Raw genomic sequence first — 15884 nt, 5'->3', positions numbered from 1 at the left:
TTGTAGTAGGAATTACCTCGGCTACTTTGGAAACACATCCTTCTCTCCATCACTTTTACAGTCTAATTCTAATGTGATATAAAATATAATGCATTATTACAAAGAAAACTCAGCTTGAGTCAAATCTGCCACATTGTCTGGCTGATATCAAAGACAGATAATGTGAACAAAGTGTGGAAGGAGGGATGTACTGTCAAAGTACGAAACATGAGATAAGGTCCAACCACTTCCAGTTCATTGCTTGCTTTTTCAATTCTTCTTCCCTAATGTAAAGAGGCTGTTGTTTCCAAATCTGTTATTCAGCTGCCGTGTGACACATTCTTGGATTCTGAAGTCATCCTCTTGTGCTTCTGTTCATGATGAGAAATCAAATGGAGTTCCAAATAAATGAAACAAGAAGGGAATGTGAAGGAGCAAGCATTAACCATGGTTTAATGTGACCTCAGGTTTACTTTTCTGAATCACATATGCCATGTCCTATGCAGGCAGCCTGTGATCAACTAAAATTGGATTTATTTCTATTTCCTTGAACTGTCAGGAATATCAGGAAGAGGCTTAATTAAAAAAAAAAAAACAAGCTGTGTAAAATTCACTTACAACCAAAAAAAAAAGAACGCCAGGCCTATTTTATTTTACTAATTTCCAAAATGACATTGTTAATATTCTAGAAATTACTGGCAATCCAAAATCAACAAATATAACTACAGTTCATTAATCTGCGCGTTATCATAAACTGATCTCTGCTACCTCCACTGCTGCCTGTCCACAGTTAGTTTCAGGCTCACTACTTTACTCCATTGCCCAAAGCTCTACTAGCCCTTAGACTTGGCACTGTGCCCCATTGCAGTACGATGTACGTAGGTCTGACGTCGACATCATCATAAAGCCAAATCTAGTATCACTGGGTATGAAAAGAACCCTGGGCTGTCTGAGTATATAACTAACAAATGTTTAATAGAGATCAGATGAAATAAGGTGCCTGTGTTTCATGCTTTCATTCACCTGAGCTGTGCTGAATATTAGTGATCCCTCTGGATCATTTGAACCGATCTATGGATCCAGTTTGTTTTCATTTCAGGCCAGTCTGCCTCTTATTTGTACAGTTACAGTTAATGGTGCTTTAAAAAGGTTAAGCACTGATCTGAATAGACGTAATTTGGTTAGAAACAGTAAAGGGGAAGACAATGAATCCCAAACCCATCCTCAGTTCCTCAATTCTTTGCTGCCGTTCTCGTAAAAGTCCATTTAATAAGTGGATGCTTGCTGCTTAGATGGGATGTGAGTAGCAGCCATGCAGATACATGCATTGAATTAAGGAAATATTGCTGAGGTAATGTTAATGGGTTAGTGCTCAGCCATGTCCAAGCCTCAGCCACACTTCTCAAAAGGCGGGCGTTCCTCAGAGTTGGGCCACACTGTGGGATATGGGAGCCATTAACCAGTCATTTACCTCACAGCTTCTCCCTGTATTTATGTTGCAGTTTCTTCTCATCAGCTATTGTTTTGCACACAGCAGCCTCTACCTTCCAGCGCCTGTTTTCTTCTCGTACTTTAACCATCACGTTTTTCCATCAAGCACTGCTGAAAGAGCCGACAGGGAGAGAGGGAGAGAAAAAGAAAGTGGGTGAGAGAAATAAGTAACACAGCAGTGCCCTGACCTCCAGGCATCTCTGGTCACACTGTGGGCGTTATATACTCGAAAGTTTACTCTTTCCATGGAGACAAAATGAAAACAAACCAAGCGCTGACCAAGTGAGAAAGTAACATTCTGAAACCTTCTCAGTCTGCATGAGATGTTTTTCTACTGTCTGACAGGCTCTTTGGAAAAACAGATAAGCACTGAACCTACTGCTTGACCGTTTGTCTGTCTGTACGTCTGTCTGTCTGTCAGTCTATCATATATAGCAGAGTCATATATAGAGACTCCTCTTAGTTTGGCCAACTGCAGCACTGAGCCCATTCAGCTGCCTGAACATCCACCTTTCATGACCACAGTTTGGATTCCAGTCGGTGTTGCAGTTGACATAATGCATTACCATTGAACTCATTTGGCCAAACTGTCTCTATGTAGGGCTCTGCCTGCCTGTGCCTGTCAGTATATTTGTACTGAACTGTCTCTGTTTCTTTTGAGCTCATGCTGCTTCTTTTCCTCTGTTTGGGCTTTGGGGAAGGGTGCATGGACCAACTGCCATGGCAAAGGAATGTGTTTATGCACGCACACACCATACACTGCATAATGCACCTTGTATACTCATAGACTTCACTCCAGTGTGTGTGCGAGAGAAAGAGATGCAGAGAGCGTAAGTGACAAAGGTCTGATTCAGCATGACCTGGCTGCCTTTCTGTGTCACAGGGCTGATGCCCAAGCTTCGCGTTGGCCTTTGAACCAATCACCTTCTGTTTCCAGTAATCTAACCAATCACATATTGTTCTAACCTGCTGATTCTCTGTGATGTCACCTTTCTGTTTTGCAAGACTTGTTTTTTTATATCCTGCAGCAACATCATCAGCATCATCATCATTTCAATCACTCTGCTCTCCTCTGTCTCTCACTGCTGCATGGCCAAAGTACATTTAGCACACGGGCATGTGTGTGTGTGTGTGCGTGTGTGTGAGTGTGTGTGTGTGTGTGTGTGTGTGTTCGCAGAAATGCTGACTGGCTGAATCAGTGTTTGGCTGCCAATGCGTCTGAGCGTTTGAACCTGCTGTCTTAAACAAACAGCCTCATGACTGATAGCGATGCATGCAGATGTCCATGCCTCCAAGCTACTGTATATGAGGTGGAAATGACCCACTGTTCCTTCACTTCTTTATAACTGCAACTGCATGCATATATATGTGTGTGTGTATGTGTGTATATGTTGTGTGTGTGGTCACTGCTATAGGTTCTTGCCAATGTCTTATTTTATTGTACATTAAACTAACACACTCACAGTTCCTGCTTCTGTGCTAACAACCATCCTCATTTTTGTGTACATGCATGTGATTCAGTGTGTTCAAGTTTGAGTGTTTTTCACCACATGCATTGTATCATCCAGCAAACCTCCATACACACACCCGCACCCACACCCACATGCATATATAGTATGCTATGCGTGTATGTGATGTGAAAGGTCTGCAGCTTCTGTGGTCTTTGTGATGGTGGATCCTGAATGCTTTTGTCTCGTGAGGTCTGATTGGTGTAAGAGAACTGACAAAAATGTCATGAGCCAACTTGTTTTTCAAACACCTTTATTTTTAATTTTTATATTTGGAGACACACAGGATCAGGTGGACAGATTGTTAAAATATCAAAACATTACACAGCTCTGGAAATAATTAAGATACCACTGATTTTACTTCTTGGAAAGTGTGTGAGAAGAGTGAAGATTTTTGAAGTTTATTATAGAAACTGTAGACCACATTTCCCCAAAATTCCAATTAAAAATAAACATTAAATCATGTTAATTTTCAAACAGCACGATACTTTGCTTTACTTTGGAGATACTTTGGAGGATTTCAGTATTTGATGTAATGACCTTGATTTTCAGTGACAGTTTTCATGCATTTTGATGTGTCTTTCATACTACTACTGGTACAATATGCCACTCCAGGTATACAAATACACCATATCACCTTTGTGATGATTTTCAGTAGAGCTCAAGTCAGAAAATGTAGAGTGGTCTCTTAATTTTTTCTAGACTAGACTTTTTCATATACACCAAAGTTGAAAAAAGTGATTGCAACAAAATTAGTACTGGTGTGGTATAACCCTGTCCTTTTGGCCTAATCCCACCAATAGAACTAAGCTGGAATCAGCTTTAAAGGTTCAGTGTGTAGTATTTAGTGACATCTAGTGGTGAAGTCGTAGAATGCACTAGTCTCTCCTCATCTCACCCTGAACTACAGTGGCTGCATAAAACAAGCCAAGTTGTCTTTAGAGCCAGTTAGGTGTGTCCTGATCTGGCCTTTTTTTAAGGGGATAATAACTCTGATCATCGCATGGATGATACTAACTTAACACTGGATTCTGTCCACCTTAAAACAAAAAAGAAGAGGAGAACGTTGTTTCTGAGTCACTATAAAAACATGGCAAACACTATTTTTGATGTTTTCTGCATTTTTATACACTAATGACAATATAAACATGAATATTGCAGTATATTCCATATCTGAAAATCTTATGCACTGGACCTTTAAAAGCAGCTTTGGGGCAAAGGAATGTTTATCAGTAGTATTGCCTTATGTAGCATGAAATGCCTCATCTTTACAAAATGAGACTGTCGCCACCTGGCCCTGAATGCCTGTCTGTCTGTCACTGTCTGTTTGTCTGCTGGAGGACACAAGTCTGTCTGTCTCTGGGTTTCCATCCTCTCCTTTTCCCACTTTTATATCTGACTTTCTCCTTTCCTTTTGTGGTCTCTTCTTCCTCTTCTTTGTCATCACGGCAGATGCGAGTGGTGAAAGCATTCCGTAGTTCACTGTACGAGGGCCGGGAGAAACCAGAGTCCCGCAACTCCATCCACAATTTCATGGCCCACCCGGAGTTCCTCATCAATGATCTCATCCACAACATCCCGCTGATCGACGACACCGACGTGGACGACGAATCAGAGCTCAGCAGATACCAGCACCTGCACCCGGCCCTCCGCAAGCCGCCACCCCCTCCTACCCAGCCACAGCCCCCGGCCCGCATCCGCCCCACCCGTCCTTACCGCCAGTACAGCCTCCCGGTGACACCTTGTAACAGAAACAATAATAACAACAGCAGCAGCAGCAGCAGCATCAGTTCAACAGTCACCCATGACAAGAGAAACGACGTAGTAGCCCCTAGCAACCGGAGCCCCCATCACCATCAGCGCCATCAACACCACCCTAACCATCATGGCAGGGACAGGCCGGTGAAACCCTCCGCCCCTCACCTGGCCCATCTCTACTGTGTGGAGACCTCCTTATAACTGAGCTGAAAGTGGGTCAGGGAGGAAAAGGGAACGGAGTCTTAGGGGAGGGGAGGAAAGGGGAGCGGAAAGGAGAGGGCTGAGGACAAACATAAGACATTTTCATCATCTCAGATCTCACTTATAACACTCTTCACAAGTGGGAGCAATGGACGAGGGAGGTACAGGAGGGAGTGGACAATGGCCGGAGGCTTCTGCTTGCAACTCCCTGAGAACAGTGTGAATTTCCCTCCCTTTGCCCTTGCTCCAGTCCTCTTGGTCTGACCCACCTCACCCCTCGCCTCCTGACACTACCCCCTCTCCCCCTCCCACAACCTTAAACCCACTCCGAAGAATCCTCCCCACCCCGCCTTGACCTCATGCACACTCGTCACATACACATGCACAGGTCTGCTCGTGCTGCATTGTCTTGAGTAACAGTGGGTCGGGGAGGTCTTGGGAAAAAGGACACGGTACCGGATAGGAATCACAACAAAAAAACAGTACACTTCTCAACTCTTCAGCAGAACAGGGCCGTCTGGCTATGGGGGCTGACTCACTCTGTTTCTATCGGTGTTCATTTTTAGTGTTGTCACCCCACCCACTTATCTACCTGCCATGACACCATAGTCACTGTCATCATCAATTACCCAGCTATAATCTACAGCCACTTTAAAATCACTACTTTGCTTGCGATATAAGTAACGCTTTGTTAAAGCTTTAACTAGACTTCAGTCTTTTCCATTCACTTATTAATTTACTTCTCAACATAATGGTGCTCATTCATTTGTTTCTTTGTCATTACTTCTTTTTCTCTCTCTGCTTGTGGTTTTTACATTGAGCTTTTTTAAAAATGTCTTTTACTTTGATTCTCTCTCTCTTTCAGTGTGTATATGTGTACTGTCTTGTCTCTTCAGAAAAAAAAACTAACAAAAACATAACAAAAAACAGAAATTGCAAACAAAGATACTGTTCATTTAAACCTAATAGTAAATAGAATGGCTGCAAAAAACTATAAGGAGGGGAAAATACATATATACGTATATATAAATATATGTATATATATAATTTGAATGTTCAGGAAGCAACAACACAGAAGTATTCATCTTCATCACTGCTCTTTGTTCAGATCCTTGAATGCTGCCCCATAAGTCCACCTGTTACCTGTAACACTGTCCACCCTGTTATAAGATGATACAGTGTGTGGGATTTGACATTATTTTGATATTTTGATGTATACGTACATTAGCCTCATGCAGTAGAACCTTCATTTACAGCCTCCTGCCATGTTGATGAACTGACGAGTATGTATGGGTAAAGTTACCGGGCTGCACCTTGGGCCGAGCCCCACGGATGACGTCCACTTCCAGTGTCTTCATTTCTGTAACACCTTCCACCATCTTCTCTCTTGCTGTTCCTCAGTCCATTTTGTTGTTTCCCTGATGTTCACTTTGCTTGTCTTTGTCTCTTAAAGTCTTTTGTCAGTGGGTGTGTCAGCTTTTTTTTATTTTTGAAAAAAAGCTGAATGCTTGTGAAGCATTAACCCTTTAAATGCCATCAATCACGCAATGCACAGGCGATGGCCCTTTAAAACTTACATGCACTCACTCAAAACATCAACCCACTCCCGTTCACTCACGTGTCTGTCACGTGCCCTTTCCATTAGAATTGTGGACAAAGAGATTGTTTCGTATGATTTGTTCAGTCTGGTCGTTTTTACAGCAAAGATCTAGTTCTTTAAAAGCAACCAACAACCTGAGCACCACTTGAGCAGTCAGGTCCATGTGTAATATCGGTGTTCAGTTTCAGTCTGCTCAGATCTATCAGGTATGACCAGTGAGAGCTTACATGTCATGTCCTTGTCAAATACTGTGGACTTCTGTCATCACAATGTACATGACTGGAATCCATTAATATGAATCTTGTTGGAGCAAACATAAAAGGGCATAATGCACTGCATGGGCACACCCCAAAAAGAAAAACAAAACCAACCAAAAAAAAAAAAAAAAAAAAAATCACTGAAACCATTTAAATACAGCCACCTCTGTGACAGCAGGTGCAGCGCTCCCAACATCACATTCCACTGTTGCCATGCCGAATCCCACCTCAACATTCCATGGAACATAACATTCCAAGCATCACATTCCAGGTGTGAGAGTGCCCTCCTGTATCCCATGTTGCACTAGGTGTGGGTGAACCGCTGACTTCATGTTGCCTCGGAGCACGACTGCAATGCAATTCAAACCTGGAACACCCCCCTCCCCCCTCCCTTTGCTTCCTGTTTTTTCCCCTGCTCTTTCTTCCCATCCCCCCTCCCTCCCCTTCAGTTGTCACCCTTTGACTTCCCTGTTGAGTTTAATCAGCTGGTCCCGACACCAGAGAAAGGCACGGGCAGACATTATGCAACAGACTGCCATGTGGGCCCCTGTACCTGGGCACAGGAGTAGATCTAAAAGTCTAACAGGGATGTTAGCACATGCAAACACAGAGAGAGAACATGTCTGTCCTGCTGGTTCTGTTTCAGGATGTGCGCAGGGCTCTCTGGGAACACCCTTACCTGTACAGAACTCTGTCTTCTTGAATGCTCATCATCATCGCCACTGCTCTGACCTGATCTCAAATCAGGCGGGCGGTGACATTGTATTGGTCTGTCTGTTTTGAAGCATGCATTTGGTATCATTAATGTCACTCTTTATGTGTTGGTAAATCATTTAGGCTACTGTCACTGCTGTGTGCTATGATCAGTCTCTTCATATTTGCCCTCGTCCTCTCTCTCTCTCTCTTTCTCTCTCTCTCTCTTTCACATACAAACACTCATGTCCTGTTGAAGTCTAACCTATTCTATTTCAGCACCTGTTACCACAGCTCTTTCAATGCTTTCTTCGGTCAACAAAACTCTTGTGCACATACTGACACAGACACACATGCATACCTAACACCAAACAGGCAGATTAATCTACAGTGGTGTAAATTTGACTGTCCAGTTTCAGCCATCTCTGTCCATCTGTCCAGCCACGTTACATCATGATGTTGTGAGACAATTTCACAGAAGGCAAACACAATGTGAAAAAGAATATATTATATTTATCAAAATTATAAATTGTACAACTGCACCACTACTGTACAGATCGCCCAAATGTGCACATGTGCATCTTTGATTTACAGGTACTATGTTCCTGTTACACTTTTTTTGATGTTTCTTTCTTTTAAATCCTACTGCTTTTTGTAAAGAGAGGAACAACAAAATGGAAGCGCTTGTATATTATAATTATGATTATTATTGATTTTCTCCACCGGTGCGCCCACTGATGGAAAAAGACAGTTGCACATTCTCCTGAGCATATTCTGAGGGCTGTGTTTTCTGTCCATTGAACAGCCCCTGAAGTGTGCAAAGGTGAGGAGATGTTTAGTCTCTTAAGACCAGAGACACCACTCTGTAAATATAGAACAGGAGATACAAATGTACCTCATTATGATCTAAAGGACTGGACAAAGTGGGGACCCAGGGAGGATGGAGAACTGGAGGGCGATGCAGAGCTAGAGACTGCAGAAGTGCAATGCATCCACTTGTATGCATTGTTTAGGCTGCTCTTTTAGATCTGTTACCAGTATTTACTGCCATGTCACGACGGAAAGAAATGAAAGTTTTACATTATTCATTATACATACTGTTGTAAATATTGTGTGTGGAATGGTCCCCCTTCTTGCACAATGCAGTGCTGTTCTACAGACAGAAAATACAGCCTTAACTGTGCTGAAATAAAAAAGACCAAAAAAGAAACAAAAAAAACAACAAAAAAACATAAAGACTATTGAATATATTAAAGAGTTACCTGCCTGTTATTTAAGCGAATAAATATCTATATATGAGAAAGAACACACCTGTATACTGTAGACTAAATCTGTATGGAAATCTAAGAGAATTTAATGGGAATTAAGTCCAACACCTTTTGTCTGTATGAAAGAAAAAAAATACATCAAAGTATTCTACAATAATAACTTTGACAAAGTCTGTGTGGTCCTGTGTTGTTTGTTCACAATGTTAGATTCCACTCACATTTTATAAAAACTCTAGAGATGCAAATATCTGACTGGAAATAGGTTTACTGTAAACTCCACATGATCATGAATGAAGGGGACTTAAACACCATAATTTGGAATATGTCATTTTGTTACACATCCCTGGACCAGTGTTTTCATCGTGAAGGCAAATTCTTTTAGAACAATTACATCTATTACACAACAGAATTTAACAGTCCTGCCTTTAAAAAATTCAGTAATTTTGCATTTATTAATTATTGCATGATGTGTGGAGGATTACTATTAATAATCATGTGTTAGTGTGCAAATATTAATTCTGGAGATAATTACAATCTTAATCTGTAGAGTATCCCTGTTACTTTTCATACGGTAAGTAACAATATGCAGCTGAAACAAAAGTAAAATACTTCTAATCCCTGTATATTATGTTTTTATCTGTACTTTTCGAGTACTTATTCATCATCTGACAGAAATGTAAAGTTTTTCTCAAGTTCAGACATTTCTTGAAGTTGATGCTCCAGTTTTCCCAGAACAAATGCAAACTTATAGCTCATCTTCACAGGTTTTTCCTATAGTGAATTAATCTCACCATTGTGTAGTGACTGTTGTGAAGTGTCTGCGCATTTGACTTCAGGTTAAATGGTTTTGACTGAAAGCTTTGGCACTGAAATAGACTTTTGTAGTTTATGAAGGTGAGTGTGGAGTCATGTGTTTGTGTTAAAGAGTTCTGGGAGATAGAGCATCCATTTCAATAGTGGATTTAAACTATAGCGGTGACAGTGATAAATTAATTTGGAGTATTAAGTTATTGCTCTACAAATCTGGCTCATGTGAAATATTGTTCAGTTATGGGAGATGTGTCTATTGTTAGATGTTTGGGATGTTCAGTGATTGACAAACTGCAACACCAGCAGCTTTACACTGACTTCACACTATTTTTAGGTGCTTGCTTATACTGAGCACTGAAATCCTCTGCTGTAAACATGTCTTGGACCCTGTGTTCATTTGTACACCTGAATTCACAAGGAGACAAGTCGTTTTCAGATGATTTTGGTGCATTCTCCACAAGGTGGCGTCTGGACCTGGACCACTCCTCTAACCGAACCAGGTTATGTAATCCTCCTCATCCAAAGACACATTTTGAGGACTACAGACTGAAGGTCACAGAGATGTTTTAATGTCCTGTTGGAAACCTCAGTTACTCCATAAAACACTCCACGTCTAAGATCAGATATGTGAATAAATCCATGAACCCTGGATCAGGTTGTGTTCAAGGTCAGAAACATCCCCTGGACAGATTAAATCCAACTGTATGACGAAATGGCTCTTACATAAACAGGGCTGCAGGTGTTTTGTCAGCATTCACACATAACAGGACAGCTCTAATGCTTATTTGTTCAAATACTGACCTAAATCTATGGCTGTATAATCAAATGGTACTTGGTAGTACACTTGGGTTTATGCCGATTACCTGGACCTGAATAGGCCTCTGTCTACGTCCACCAGTGACGGGGCTGAATTTATTAGTTTTCAGGTCTTACATTTTTATTCAGTTATAAGAATGGTCTGTATTTGCAGCCAAAAACACTTGAAAATCCACACACTCTGGATTATTACTCTTAACCTAGCACGCCTTCGAACTAATGCAAACAGTGGTTCTGGTCCATTTAACAGGAGCAGAAAACAGGAATATGGCGACAGTACAATGTAATTCACACATTTTTTCGTAGTTCCACTAATTGATTAATATTAAGTCCCTTGTGCCTGTTTTATTAGAAATGTTCTTTACTGATCACTTCATCTCTTGCACTTACTTTCAAAATATGTCAGATTACTACATGTCCTGTGAAAAATACATTTTAATTATAGTTATCACATTCAATTACTTTTATGCTACATATTTTGCACCCACATTATGCCCCCAAATGCATTTAGTGTGCATGTTTATTAATAAGGCACCTAAGAATCTAGAGGTAATTCTACATAAATATAATATTCTAATCTGTTATTTTAGTCCCTCAAAGGTCAGTCTGCTTCAGAGGCAGCTCTCATATGTTCCACTTATATTAACATATACAGTACACACCCTTACAGGATGCTGATAAACTACTCACTTCTAGCAAGATCTGGGTGATATGATTGGAAAACTAAAGGACAACTTTCTTTTTTTCCCCCCCTCCTTGGTTCTGGATGACTTCAGACCATTGTTGTTTTCTGGTGATGTGAACTGAAAACAAACATGATCTTCAGGTACTTTCACTAAAACTATGTAACTGGAGAAAAACATTTTCAGTTAAAATATTACAAGTAAAAACATTGAGTAACAAATGCCTCCAAAGGATTCATCTCAATTCACAATGTTGGTGTTTTAGCCGTTTTCAAAGTAACATCTTGATAAACTAATTTGATCTCTTATTCAGTCCCGCATAAGATCCATTAGAGGATCAAGTGTCAGCTGTCTGTCTTAAGTCTTCATACAAGAGCTTTATTTCTGAGCTTATAAATTTTACTATACTTTGTCAGGTGATCTTCGGTACAAGACATGGTTTGAAATTTAATTTCTGCATCTAACTGCTGTACTGTGCAGGTTTTAACCCATGTACTACATATCCTCCACAGCAGGCTACTCCTTCACCAAGACAAACCATTTTGTCAGTTTTTTATAGTTGCCTATGTTTAAGTGCAGCATCAAACTCAACTTGTGTTAAGCTGTACTGTATTATCTGTGTGGCAGTGCAGTCAACAGCACACTAAAAAGTTTCAGGTTCAGGTGTTTCGAGTGGAAATCCCAGAGACGTGACTGTCTGACGCCAAAGAAAACTGTGTTCCACATTCAGTGAAGAGCTGAGAAAGATGCACAAACCATCGTAAAATTGAATGTTTCATTTCAGCTCAGGGAATAAAACAGTTCATGCCTGTTAGAAGCTTCCTACTGGACCGGACACAATAGTGAGTAACCAAATTCTGCAAAGACTGATTGTATATTTTCTACATCCCACAGGGATGAAATGAAATCATATTTCGTCAGACAACTTGGATTACAAGTTGTGACAATAGTGAAATTATGCAATATTTGCCCATTGATGCAAAAAAAAAAAAAAAAAAGACATTGCAAGACAAAGACGATGCAGCTTTAAAGTTAATAATGTGCATCCTTTCTGACACTATTACTGTGATTTCACCCACTTCTTATGTAAGAAGTTCATTATTGTCATATTGCACTTCTTGGACAAGACAGCTATTGTGACATTTTATAAATATAATCATAGGAACATTCTCCAACTGCACTACCACAATGACAGCAGAACAAAGAAAACGGTAAGCGGAGGGAAATGAGGTCGCATACTGAATCGAGGACAAAGAGGTTTTAGATTTTAACGAAACGTATGAAAAGAGGTGAATTGGATTTGAAGTAAATGGGCTAAAACATGCGACAGCGGGATGCACAGCTTCATCCCTGAAGGCCCTTGCTCATACTGTGTGCTTTGTAACTTCCAAATGAGGTCTTGGTATTTGTTTTGAGAACCTTTACCAGACTTGACCCAAATGTTCAGGAAAAGTAAGATCTTTATCGGCAGAGAGCTTGCTGTTTAGAAAGAGAAAAAGAGATGCATTAATATCAAAAGCACAGAAGAAAACACAGTAGATATTTGTAAATGAAACATAATCAAAATATCATTTATTTGTTCAACATTTCCCATGTCTCAAACATTATGTAATCCAAATTATATACACATTAACATGTTAACACACTTCATCAGTACTGGCGTTTCACCGCCTACAATAGCTCACTGTGGATGTATTAGTGAATACATTCCAATGTGTCAGTATAGACCAGAGATAAGGAGACGTATGCCTCTCATATAGCTTTACTCCGATTAATGGAGCAGCTGCAGTTAACTCCAACAAATGAGCTGCGATGACAAAGAGCTAAAGATACTGTGGAGTATTGGTGAAATAAGATCACATATACCATTCGTTACCGATACTACCTTTACAAAAATACCAGGCCACGTTGACAGCAGCTTGTCCAGCCTCTTCAACTTCCACCAGCAGAATCCACTTTAGCATAAAGAAAAATAGGTACCGCTAAATGAGAAGTATTCTTTTGCACATTGGTGACTGTTCACAAAGAGATTGTTTGGCCAAAACATAGTATTTACAGATTTATCTTTTCTGTGGATTATTTCACTTCCAATCTGAAACCGTTCTCAAGATCACTCTTTGTGGACCTTCACCTTTATCATAATATCTTTATGCTATTTCACACAAGATACTTTTTACATTTAATTCTTACTTGTACATTAACTAGTAAAATAAGAATCACTCATAAACAAAAATTATAGAGAAACACAAAGCCCACTAACTGGAATAACTGCTGTATAAAAATAGAAGAATTAAGGTCACTGCTGAACACCTCAAGCCTGTAAAAAACAAAATAAACAAAGTCTTGTCTTGTCCGATCCTTACCATGGAGTCAAGCAGGTAAAGGTGTTCAGAAAGCCACTCATCTCGCTTGGTAGATCAACCATTACCTAGAAGAAACTGTCAACAAGGTTTAGCAGTAACATGTACTCAATCTCATCACACATAAATACATGCATATTCAGCAGTTCTCAGGTAATTTTAACTAATTCAACAGTGTTCTGTCATCCTCACAGAGCTCAGTTTACTGAGTCAAATCATGTTCAGTCTCAATATCTGAGATCAAAGATACAGTAAGTACTTGACCCTACATTTTAAGCGATGTGCTTGCACTCTCTGCACATTTTGTGCAGAACTCCACTGAGACATGGTTCTTGTCCACATGCAGACACACGCCTCCAGATGTCTCTTTCTCCTCCACTTTCACCCGTTTCCTGGGTAAGGCATAGTCGTGATCATTTGAGTCGCACCCCTGGAAAAGTGAGGAGGATAATTTCATCCCATTCACACCGCTCAGTCTTGACAAGAGCTGGGCTAACATGCTCTCATTGGCCAGCACAGCCCTCAGGTACCTGGTTTCATCTTCAAGCTCCTCAACTCTCTTGGTCAGCTGAGAATTTTCCTGTTTAAGTGTGTTGTTTTCTGTTGACAGAACACCGACTTTCTTCTCCAGGCTGCTCACATATTCTTTCTTCTTAAGACGATTCAATCTGGCAGCGATGGCGTTTTTGTTGATCACACAACTAGACTGGCTTTGCCTGTTCCTCTTCAGATCAGATGAATTTCTCTCTGGAGAGGAGGCTGTTGAGGCTTCTATCCCAGAGTCTTGCTCTTTGGCACTGTACACACCCAAGTCAGCCAACCCGATATCAAAAAGAGGGGAGGATGTGTCTCGCTCAAATGTCCAATTCAAGTCTTCTATTCCAAGTAGGTCTTCAAGCTCCATTCCAGCTGTGTCCAGGTCATCAGCTGGAAATCCCTCTGATGGACTTGGGAGATCTTCTGCAGCATCGGTCACTTCTACCTCCACAGGCTGCACCTCACAGCTGTTGGCAGTGCGGCCTCTTCTTCTAGTGATCATAGCTCTTTTCTAATGAGACGGCAAGGATGGTTTCCAACCAAAAATTCCTCACCTGTGGACAGACAAACAGACACACACAAAGACACTTAGTACTTAGAATATTTAGAGAATTACTTTATCCTTGTTACTTGGAAATACAACTATTATTCTAATATAAAATGTGCAATATTGAAAGTCAATATTTTACATTTCAAAATCGTTTAATTGCATTTACTCCAAACGTGTACCAGTGTCACTATTACGTAAGGTGTGTTTTAACGAAACGTATGTGTTACGTATCTGGTTCCTTCCTTAAACCAGGCCCAACAGCATTAGCACTCACTTGATACTGGAAGAAACTATAGTAGATTTGTACGACGCCGAATGTTATTTTATTAGACACAAGTTATATTTCGCAAATGAAAAGACAATAGCAAAAAATACACATAAACTGTTATATTCACTTTCTGTAAGCATCGATTAAGTAAGCTAGCTTGCTAACTGAGGCCTACTTCCTTACCCGTTTGCGGCCGCTTTAATAACAGCCAGCTACAACTATAATATTTACCATTGCGAAAATATAAATCAATTATTTAGCAGGTTGAGTTATTTTAACCGGCTACACAATAGAGGGGAGCCTTCTAAGTAATGTTGTTTTTGTTGGATTTAGCTTCGTGTAGCTAATAAAGGCCATGAGGCGCCAAACAGAGAACACGAATGACGCAGCACCTATAAAAACAAACCAACTTACCGTCTGCTTCAGGAATAAAATAAAGGTGTAATATTGCAGTCAAAATGGGTTCTTCGACCAGAAGGCGCTGCCCGCTGACAAACTTAGGCAAGTTGCAGTCCAAAAAAAAAAAATAAGAAAAGCGCAGATGACGGCGAAGTCTGTGTCTACGAACCCCGTGCGTCTGGATGACTGCGGGCACTTCCGGTTAGGTTTTCAAAGTAAAAGCATGTTGACCTTTGATCAGTGGGCAGTACTTTGGCTTATGCTCATGAAAGGAGGCATCCAGATAAAGGAACAGCCAAGTTATTCAAGTGTGAACTGTAGTTGTCCAAACCAGGCTTGTGTGTTTGTCCTTTAGGTGGCAGTTGACCAAAATTTCAGTACATCAGGTATGTATGTAACATCCAGTACTGTTAGAGGATTATTATTAGCAGTAGTATTAGAGTATTATTATTATTAGTAGTAATATTAGAGGATTATTATTTGTAGTAGTAATTTTAGAGTATTATTAAAGGTAAAGGTCCTTGTGTTGTGAATGATAATGATGAATGAAACATGTTTCTCTTGTCATCATATCAACATATTAGTCAAATCAATATTATTCCATTATTCATTTTACACCTGTTTACTGCCCTATTCATCATCTCATCCCTCCTACAGTGCAAATAGACTATATGTGTTTTAACTGGTCCAAAACAAACTCTTAAAC

General features: G+C 40.3%; 2 protein-coding genes across 7 annotated transcripts in view; one reads left to right on the top strand and one right to left on the bottom strand.

Annotated features, from left to right (window-relative positions):
- atp2b3b (ATPase plasma membrane Ca2+ transporting 3b) overlaps positions 1 to 8928 on the top strand; it is a 39133-nt gene extending 30205 nt beyond the window's left edge. For 3 of the 5 annotated variants that reach the window (XM_030139114.1, XM_030139112.1, XM_030139113.1), the window contains one exon: positions 4431 to 8928. In XM_030139114.1, the coding sequence (XP_029994974.1) occupies positions 4431 to 4937 (507 nt within the window). In that variant the 3' untranslated portion in view covers positions 4938 to 8928. The remainder of the gene's footprint in view (positions 1 to 4430) is intronic. The other 2 variants (XM_030139116.1, XM_030139115.1) reach the window with 1 other exon arrangement.
- Positions 8929 to 12866: 3938 nt separating this feature from the next.
- crebzf (CREB/ATF bZIP transcription factor) lies at positions 12867 to 15373 on the bottom strand. 2 transcript variants are annotated; one of them, XM_030139117.1, is made up of 4 exons: positions 15194 to 15373; positions 13694 to 14515; positions 13428 to 13502; positions 12867 to 13019 (listed from the first exon to the last, which is right to left on the bottom strand). In XM_030139117.1, the coding sequence occupies exons 2-3, from the start codon at positions 14461 to 14463 to the stop codon at positions 13493 to 13495; spliced, it is 780 nt and encodes a 259-aa protein (XP_029994977.1). In that variant the 5' UTR covers positions 14464 to 14515; positions 15194 to 15373; the 3' UTR covers positions 12867 to 13019; positions 13428 to 13492. The 2 variants fall into 2 exon arrangements, with proteins under 2 accessions (XP_029994977.1, XP_029994978.1); XM_030139118.1 differs by having other exon boundaries at positions 13428 to 14515.
- Between the last annotated feature and the right edge of the window lie 511 nt (positions 15374 to 15884).

Source organism: Sphaeramia orbicularis, chromosome 7 (assembly GCF_902148855.1).
Source record: "Sphaeramia orbicularis chromosome 7, fSphaOr1.1, whole genome shotgun sequence".
Classification (NCBI taxonomy): domain Eukaryota; kingdom Metazoa; phylum Chordata; class Actinopteri; order Kurtiformes; family Apogonidae; genus Sphaeramia; species Sphaeramia orbicularis.
Note: the sequence above shows the minus strand (reverse complement) of the source record. Positions and strands in the feature narration are given on the sequence as shown.

What these genes read in the sequence shown, in the direction of transcription:
- crebzf (XM_030139117.1), bottom strand. Translation starts at nt 14,463, where the DNA reads ATGATCACTAGAAGAAGAGGCCGCACTGCCAACAGCTGTGAGGTGCAG.